Source organism: Desmodus rotundus, chromosome X (genome assembly GCF_022682495.2).
Source record: "Desmodus rotundus isolate HL8 chromosome X, HLdesRot8A.1, whole genome shotgun sequence".
NCBI classification, from domain to species: Eukaryota; Metazoa; Chordata; class Mammalia; order Chiroptera; family Phyllostomidae; genus Desmodus; species Desmodus rotundus.
This window is the reverse complement of record NC_071400.1, coordinates 24,522,898-24,531,728: the sequence shown is the minus strand read 5'-3', so window position 1 is coordinate 24,531,728 and position 8,831 is coordinate 24,522,898. Positions and strand designations below refer to the sequence as shown.

The window sequence follows — 8,831 nt, the reverse complement described above, 5'->3', positions numbered from 1 at the left end:
ACATATTTTAAAAGTACTTTATGCACCAACAGTATATATACAAACAACAAACACTGAGCTTCCAACATCCAAATGTAACACCCCCAAATGGTGACAATCTAAAACTTGAATTGTATTTTCTAATTGGAGCAGGGCCATAAACCTGCCCTGTTATATTATGGGTAGTTCTTCAGACCAGCCCAAAAGATACTTTTTAGCACACACTTTCCTAAAATAACATACATTAGCAATGTGTAAGAGACTTGAACATACTGTTGAAATACTGAAAAAAAGTAAAGTACTGAATTGTAATGAGAACCATAACTATACAAGCCCAGAGAAAGAGAAAATGTGAATCACTCAAAGAAAGAACACCGAGGATTAGCCAAAATTCTTTGTAAGAGAAGGCAAAAAAGACAGTGGTATGAAGGAAAATGAGAGAGGACTAGAAGGAAAATCTGGGCACTTGGAGAAGACAGTGGCCACCCTTAGCTCCAGAGTCCTGCGTAGTTCCCGTGGAGGCCTGAAGGGAGAGGCCCCCCAGCCACAAAGAGCTTCATCTCCGGCCAGTTGTAGCAGTGGGTGTAGATCGCGTTGGGGAACTCTTCCACGCCACCGAAGTAGTTCACCCACAGGTCATCGTGGTTCAGCCAGCCTCTGCCGCAGGTGAGCCTGAGCTTCCTCCCCGTGGGCGCCAGGAAGGAGTCCTGGCTGGCCGAGGCCATCTCCTCCAGGAACTTCTGGGCACGGGTGTCATAGAAGAGCAGGGAGCCGTGGCCGGTGCCCACTGTGATGATGTGCTGATAGAAGCTCAGCGAGCGCACGCCAGTGCCGCCCTCTCGGGAGCACAGTGGACGAATGTTCTGCTGGCGCTGGCGCGGATCCAGAAAGGAGACGTGGGACTGGGAGCCCACTGCGTACAGGGACAACTCCTCACAGTAGGTCAGGCACACGTTCTCTCGGCAGTAGGGCAGCCTGATGGACAGGAGCCTGGTCAGGGTGTTCCGCGCTTTCCACAGATGAAAGTAGCCATCTAGGGACACTGCTCCCAGCTCCTGGTTCTTGCCACTGAAGGCCAGGGCCCGCACCTTTCTGTTACTGGGGTTGGTGCTGGACCTCGGGATGGTCTCCATGTCCATCGGACAGATGTGGGCGTACAGAGGGAGCCCCGCCTCATTGTGCCAGGCGATGCTGCCATTGAACATGTCGGGATCCATTCTCCACAGAGCCAACGTGCCGTCGCGGGACCCGCTCACAGCCACTGTGTCACTCATCCAGGCGATGGCGAAGATCCAGTCCCTGTGGCCGTTGCGGTCGCCCAGGCACAAGGGGTCCAGGGTGGGCAGCTGGTAGACAGCCAGGCTGTTGGGGTTCTCGCCCCCGGTGGCCAGCAACGTCTTGGAGGGATTCAGCTCGATGGCGTGGATGCCGCAGCTCGGCTGGGCCTGGGCCAACTCGGGTCCCCGGTCCCGCATGAGCGGGATGCGCGTGATCTGGCCCGACAGCACGTCCGCCACGAAGAGCGTGTTGCACTTGGTGCCGCACACCACCTGCCTGGCGTTCAGCCATTGCGACGCGAACACCTTGTTGAGGGTGCCCAGGGCCAGCTCGCTCTCTCGCAGGAGCCCTGGCAGCTTCTTCACGGCGTAGCTGCGTAGCTTGCCCTCGAAGCCTTTTAGCCCCGCGCGGCCCCGCACGCCACCCTCGCGGTCCTTCAGGTAGTGCACCAGCGAGCGCTGTGTCGCCGGCCGCTTCTGCCTCTTGGGCTGCAGCGGGCCCTCGCCGTCTGCTGCCAACAAACCCTGCGACGACGAGCTCGCGGCGGCCCCCTCGATGGCGGGCTCTTTTCGCTTCCTACTACCTGTTTGCTGCATGGCCATGGTGGGTGGCAGGCGAGTGGTGGCGGTGACGTTGGCGGCGCAGCGGCTGTGGTGGTGTGTGGCACCCGCGTTGGCCGTGGCGGCGGTGGGTTCGGTGGCGCCTCCTAGTCAGCCGGGAGTGCAGGCTCTCAAGGGCCAGGAGTAGGGAGCGATAGAGGGCGCGGAGCCCGTGGAGTCCTGGGCGCGGTGGCGGAGGCGAAAGAGGCGAGAGGCGGGATGCGGGGGGGAACGCGGATCTGAGAAAGCAGAGAGCGGTGGCGAGGGGGGCTGTGGGGTTCTAGGCGAGGGCGGGAAGTGAGACCGGCTGCAAGGCAGGAGCACAGTCGGTGTGGGACGAGGACCACGCGGGAGGCGGTTAAAGAGGGGGGCGGAGGCAGCGGGAGGAGCCGGACTGGGACGGGGGTGGGGTGCCTGGTAGCACACGCCTGGGTGGGAGGGGTCGGAGGGGGGACGGGTGGAGGGGGATGGAGACTCACCGGGACCAGTGCTTCAGGATCCCCAGCCGGCTTCATGGGGACACATCCCCCTGATCGCCTACTCTGGGGGTTTCACTACGCCCTGGACAGCAATCAACCATCCTTCTTAAAATCCCTACTTAAATATAATGCAAAGGTTAAATGTGGTCAAGTATGAGGCTAGAAGGAGCCAGGACAATTGTTTGTCAAAGAAACAAATGTGTACTTGGTGAAATCCTGGGAGACCCTTTGTTCTAATTAGATAGTGAACTTGATGGGGGATGGGGATGTTTGACAGAAACAGGGAGATCCTCCCCCTTGGGTCTGTCCTGTGGCCTCTTTTGGTCTTGGACATTCACCACCTGTTCATAGTAGTTAAATTGGACAGAAGTGACTAAAACAGAGTATTTGGATCCTGGTCTAATTATCAGGCAGGCACATAAAAGAAGACGTGAATGAGATTATGCCTACAGAGTTCATTGATCTTCTAAATACAAATTTTATAGATTGGAATAGGATTTCAGGTATAAAGGCAGCTGTCTTCAGAAATGGAATTACATAATCATTTCTGATATATTGTATACAAATGTAAAGCAAGGCTGTCCTTAAAAATATTTTGGCGTCTTGTCTACATTTGTACGTTTTGCCCTTGGATTATCTTTATTCTATCCCAGGCTCTGTAATATCTTAATTGGATATAGATACCCAGTTATTGTTTCCCCTAACTTTGATACTGGCTTACAACTAGCTTCAACTACACCCTAAATGCCAATGCCTCCTAATTGTTTTAAACTCCGTCCTAAATGCACATGTCCAGCTTCCTATTTGACATTTTGCATATCAAAATAGAACTTCAAATTCAACATGTATCAAGTCAAGATTTTGATTTCGACTTTCAATGTTTTGTTGTTTCCTATCTTAATGAATAGCACCACCATCCCTCTATATGTGTAAACCAGAGTCCTAAGAAAGATCCTTGATCCTTGACACATAATGCTTATTTTCTGGTCCAATATCCATCTTCTAACATCTTTCAAATCCACTCAATTCTCACCATCTCCACTGTTACCACCCTTTTCTATGTCACTGTTTTGTCTTGACAACTGCAATAGCCTCCTAACTAATTTCGCTGTAACTACTCTTGCTCCATTCATTCCTCCACACCGCAGCCAGTGATGTTTTCAAAATGCAAATATGGCCATGTCACTGCAATGGCTTAAATTAACCAGTATTTTCCTTTTGTCTTGGGATAAAGACCAAACCCTTAACACAGCCTGCAAGGCTCTGAATGATATGACCAACATTCTCCAGCCACATTTGTACCTTCTTATTGCTTGTTTTGCTCTATATAAATTGGTTCTTTTTAATTTTCTCAATGATGTTATATAACATTGTGCCTCCGATCTTTTTTTACATGCTGCTCTCTCTGCCTAGAACTCTTTGTACTTGTGGGTCTTCTCATCTTTTACCCCCCACCCCAGATTCTTTACCTTGTTAACTCCTTATCATTCAGATTTTAGGTAAAGTGTCACTTTCTTAGGGAAACCCTCCTAAACTCCCTGATTAGGTCAGATCTATTATACATGGAGATCCCCTTCACTGTATTCCATGGCATGTGCCACAAGTGAAATGCATGTTTATTTCTGTGATTGCTTCATGTCTATATCTAATAAAGGATTGGGAAAAAAAATCCCTGAGGGCAGAGGCATTATCCACTGTGCTGTCTACTGTATCTCCAGTATCTAGCATGTCAGAAATACTCAACAGTTGTTGAATAATGCCAACTGAAAGTTTAGAGAGCCTGAATCTCTGTTTTACCTGTACATCAGAACCCAGTCCTTCACACTATTTGATCAGCTACCTCTAACATAATAGATCTTAGAAGGAAGACCCTTCATTACCTGACATTTTAGGGTCTTTAACATTGTTTACTCTTGAGTGGCTCAGTGGATTGAGTGCTGGCCTGTGATCCAAAGGGTCATCAGTTCAATTCCCAGTCAGGGCACATGTCTGGGTTGCAGGCCAGGTCCTTGGTGGGGGGTGGGGGGGGGTGGGGGGTGGGGGGTGGGGGGTGGGGGGGATGGGAGGCAACCATGCATTATGTTTCTCTCTCTCTCTTTCTCCTTCCCTTCCCCTTTCTCTGAAAATAAATAAATAAAATCTTTGAAAGAATTGTTTATTCTTGCTTCAGTTATAACTTTCTCTGGATCTATTTAAAGTATAACCCACTCTTATTTTTTCCCTAAAGGTTAAACCTCTATTCCTGCAAAGCTCTGGATCAATTTACATGATAGACTGACCTAGAAAGCATTATACAATTCGACTGAAAGTGGACTACTCTACTGTCAAACATTACTGAGTTGTCTTTCAGCTGTGGAGACAACTGCTCGAAATGACAGAAGGTTGTTTCCAGGTGTGGTTGATCACCATGACTCCAAGAATCAGCCTTGACAGGGTGATAGAAGTTTCAAGTAGAACCTCAGCGTTACTGACCTTAAATGGGCATTTTGATACCATGTAATAATCACAAGAGATTGATGTATAGGCCTTTGAAAGATCACTATTTCAAATGACATCAAAGAGGGCTATATCTTAGCTGTCATTGTCTTACACAGAACTTAATGGTTTAATATCACTTGTAGACGCATTCAATCTCCCAGTGCAGATGCCGTGTGCAAGAAGTTTAGTGTCTATGTATCAATGGCATGGCTTTACTGTCAAGCACTAGAGTAGCCTCATTAACAGATGACTACTAAGGAGGTATCCACATTTAGGTGAAATCCTAAGCCATTGTTTTTAGCACTAATCTTTCAAAACTCAGCTAGTCAGTTCGAAATTGCGTCTAGCAGCGTAGAACTCGTTTTGTTCCTTTCATAGCCAGGGTGGTAGACATTTTGCAACCAATGTATTATAATAAAACAGTGCGGAATTTTTCTCTGTACCAAACTTCACACTTTCTTTCTTCATGAAAAGTGCCTACTAACTATTGTTTTCATCTTTTTTTTTAGGTCAACTGCATCTACGTCATGCTTTGTTAGAACTTAGATGTCTGAAGGGAACACTTGTCCAGATACGCCAGAATTCATCTAAATGTGCATCCCAAACAAAGTCTGGTTTTGCCTGATGGCATCTGTAGGACAAGTGGAGGTGGTCTGGCTTCCTTACCCAGGGGTCTGGGTAACTGAGAGGAGCAGTGTCCCCATAGCCTTGGAGGGGCCTGATAACCAGTGTTCTCATAACCTTGAGACTTGGTCTGATAAACTGTTCGCATAACATGAAGTATACTTGCATGTGCAGAATTATGTTATATTATATAATTTCTGGCATCTTGCTGGTTTTGTTCCCCTCTAGTACTTAAACAGGTAGGGGCTCCCTGCTGGGGGTGATGATGATGAGAGACACACAAAGGGACAGGTGCTACGATGGGTGCCACGCTGGGGAGCAAGGGCCCATGGGGAGCATGACGTGAGACATGCAGATAGACACGCAGCTTGCAGCCTGTGTGGCTCGCCCACCCGTGAATAAAGGCGTGCCCGACATCCCAACAGCTCTGTGAATATTATTCCATCTGCACAAATACCATGGACCTGCCTGGCCTTGAAGGGTGGCAACAGAGCATCCCAACATATTACCTCTGTGAGAAAGTAGGAAGCCCTGTGATCTGTATGCAAATACTGATCAAGTTTCTCAACTTTCTTAAGGTGGCAACTTTATCACATTAAATTAGCCTAGTAGTTGGCAACATGGCCCTTTTAAAGAATGATATAGCTTAGGCAACTTACTTGAACTCTCATTGCCTTCCTTTGCCCACTGAAAAAAATGAACTTTTTAAATCTTTATAATTGTGTACAAACAAATGCTTAGTCAATAGTAGCTATTAGTAGTGTCTGAATTTTCTAGCCTATGAACCTACCTATCATGAGCCCTTCAGACATCATCAGAGAATATGAACTCGATGCATCTTATCTATGCAGATTGTCCACCATCCCCTTGACTGCCTGGGAAAGTTTTACTCATCCCTCAAGTCTCATCCCAAACTTTACCTCCACTAGGATCACTTCTTTGGCTCTTCCAGATAGGTTTAAGGGGGTCTTCTTTTGCATAATATGAACATTCTTCCATTACAGTAATTGACTAATTTCATTGTAGTCATTGGCTTGTCTGCTTCTAAAATAACTGCAAGCCCTTTTCACATAGAAACATTTTAAAAAATATGTTTGGACCCCCAGAACCTAGCGCAGTGCCTGGCATATAGATGGCTCATGCACATTTGCTGAGTGAATGAACAAATGAATTCAGCTGCTATCTAAACCCTTGCTAATGAAATATAATAGTTAACATTCTGAAGGATGATGCATGTCCTTTCAATTTTATTCTTGAATCACCTTATGCCACCAGAAGACTGTATCATAGGATCATATTAGCTTAGTATTTGCTGAATCGGTTTCACTAACTTGCACTTTAATGTTATGCTTTAGGCAGTTATCAAAGATCATTAAAAATAGCCAAACAGCTAAATGGATGTCCCCTCTGCATTTATTGTAAATCTGTTATGAAGGTCACTGTTCATCATATTGCTCAATGTCCCCTTTATACAATGTCACACAGAAAATTAATTTTATAATCTAATGCCAAAAAGCCTTTATCTCTGTGGAATTACTATATTTTGTCCTTTCTGACCCTGAGAACTATTTAAGAGTAGTGGCTACAAAGTCAGAAAGTCCTTCATTTGAATCTTGGCTCCACTTAGGACTATAGTTTTGTGACACTGGGCGAGATAGTTTTTCCAACCTCAGTAACTTCATCTGTAAAATAAGAATTCTAACACCTACTTATTATGATTGTTGTGAAGGTAGATGTATTGTCAAAGCACCTAGCAAAGTTCTTGGCATATAATTTATGTTAAGTATGTGATAAATACTAATTTACTTTTTTTTCCCCTTGGCTGCTAGGAAGCACAAAGACAAACATGGTACTTAATCATAGAAACTATATAACTTTTCTACTTTTTTTCTTTCTTGATCCTGATTTAGACTTTAAAAAAATTTTATTATTAAAATCTACTTCAATTATGGAAAGAAAGCATATAAAATATATAAATAGATTATTACCTGGGATTTCACAACAAAAAATCACCATTAGTTAGAAACCCTAGAGTTATAATTATCATAGATAGATATAGAGTAGGAAATGTTGAGATTTAATGGGCAAAGTAGAAAACCCCAATATTTCTACACATTCCTCCACGTGAAGTGCCAAAATATCAAAAATACCACCATTAGAGATCATTTCAGGGATTTCTCTCCCAATAGGACTCTTAAAATATAAAAACATAAATATACAGGGGTGGCAAAGTAGGTTTACAGTTGTGAGTATGTGAACCAAGTTTAATGCTTGTATTATTATTTATTCTTGTATTATGTATTTTTTTCCATATGAATAACTGTAAGCCTACATTAGCCCACCCCTGTGCATTAAAGTATTGTTCACTTTTTATCATCAAGATTAATAGGATCAAAGACAGGAAGGATTGCCAAGAGGAAAAGGACATGGAGAGCGCTAGAAGGGGGAGAAAATGATTAAACACAGAATATTGACTTTGCTCATATTCTAATTTGCTTCAGGTAGGCTTTATCATACTATTCTTTGGGATATGATTTGGTAAGTAATCATCACTTTACACTATGTTTTTTAACTAAAGAGACCTATTATGGAACATGCATTTGAATTGCTCACAGATATCCTTGTGGAAAAAAATGGAGAAAAGTGGGCAAAATGCTAGAGCAATAAGGTAGATTGCAATGCTAATTGTTAATGATTAATGGTTGCATTTATTCAACAAGGATTTATTAAATACCTGTGATGTGCTATAAAGGAATTAATAGTAGGAAATACCAAGATTAATGAGACATAAAGTCTTTCCCTTCAATGAATTGGCATTCTAATGTGACAAAGAGACATAATGGAAAGACCAGAAGAGGTCAAAAACATTCGCCAGGCGCTTATGTGGATAACGACTAGGTATCAGGAACATTGCCAGGACCTGTGGGTATATCATATATATTTTTCAAATTAAAAAGTGTATGTTGTTTACATATATTTGCATGTAATTTAGTGTATGCTTATAAATTTAATTATACTAGCCTCCATTTTTTGATAATTTATGTTGTGCTACAGGTTTTACATATATACATTCTTCACAACAAATCTGCATGACAGAGGACATTCTTTCAATTTTCAAACTGAAGACACTGAAGTTTAGTTCAGTGAAATAGCTAACAAGTGGCAGAGACGAGATTACAACCCAGGCCAGCACTCTTTCCCCATCACAGTCTGGCTACCACAGCACTCTTTTCTGGGCCTTTGCCAGTACCAAAAAAAGAGACGAGGGGGTCATAAGGATGGGACCAGGATGGGCTCCAGTTCTAGTTCTTGGCCATTGAGTGATTTTTTTTTTCTCCAAATCTGGGTGGTTTGCAGTCTACCTGTATTGCCCTGCAAGCATCTTGCTGGGTGT

At 44.3% G+C, this 8,831-nt stretch overlaps 1 protein-coding gene across 1 annotated transcript; it reads right to left on the bottom strand.

Moving 5' to 3' along the window:
• Positions 1-411: 411 nt before the first annotated feature.
• On the bottom strand, positions 412-1,874 carry LOC112310321 (DDB1- and CUL4-associated factor 12-like protein 2). Its single transcript, XM_024566536.3, has one exon. The coding sequence runs from the start codon at positions 1,857-1,859 to the stop codon at positions 468-470; it is 1,392 nt and encodes a 463-aa protein (XP_024422304.2). The 5' UTR covers positions 1,860-1,874; the 3' UTR covers positions 412-467.
• Positions 1,875-8,831: the final 6,957 nt, after the last annotated feature.

What these genes read in the sequence shown, in the direction of transcription:
- LOC112310321 (XM_024566536.3), bottom strand. Translation starts at nt 1,859, where the DNA reads ATGGCCATGCAGCAAACAGGTAGTAGGAAGCGAAAAGAGCCCGCCATC.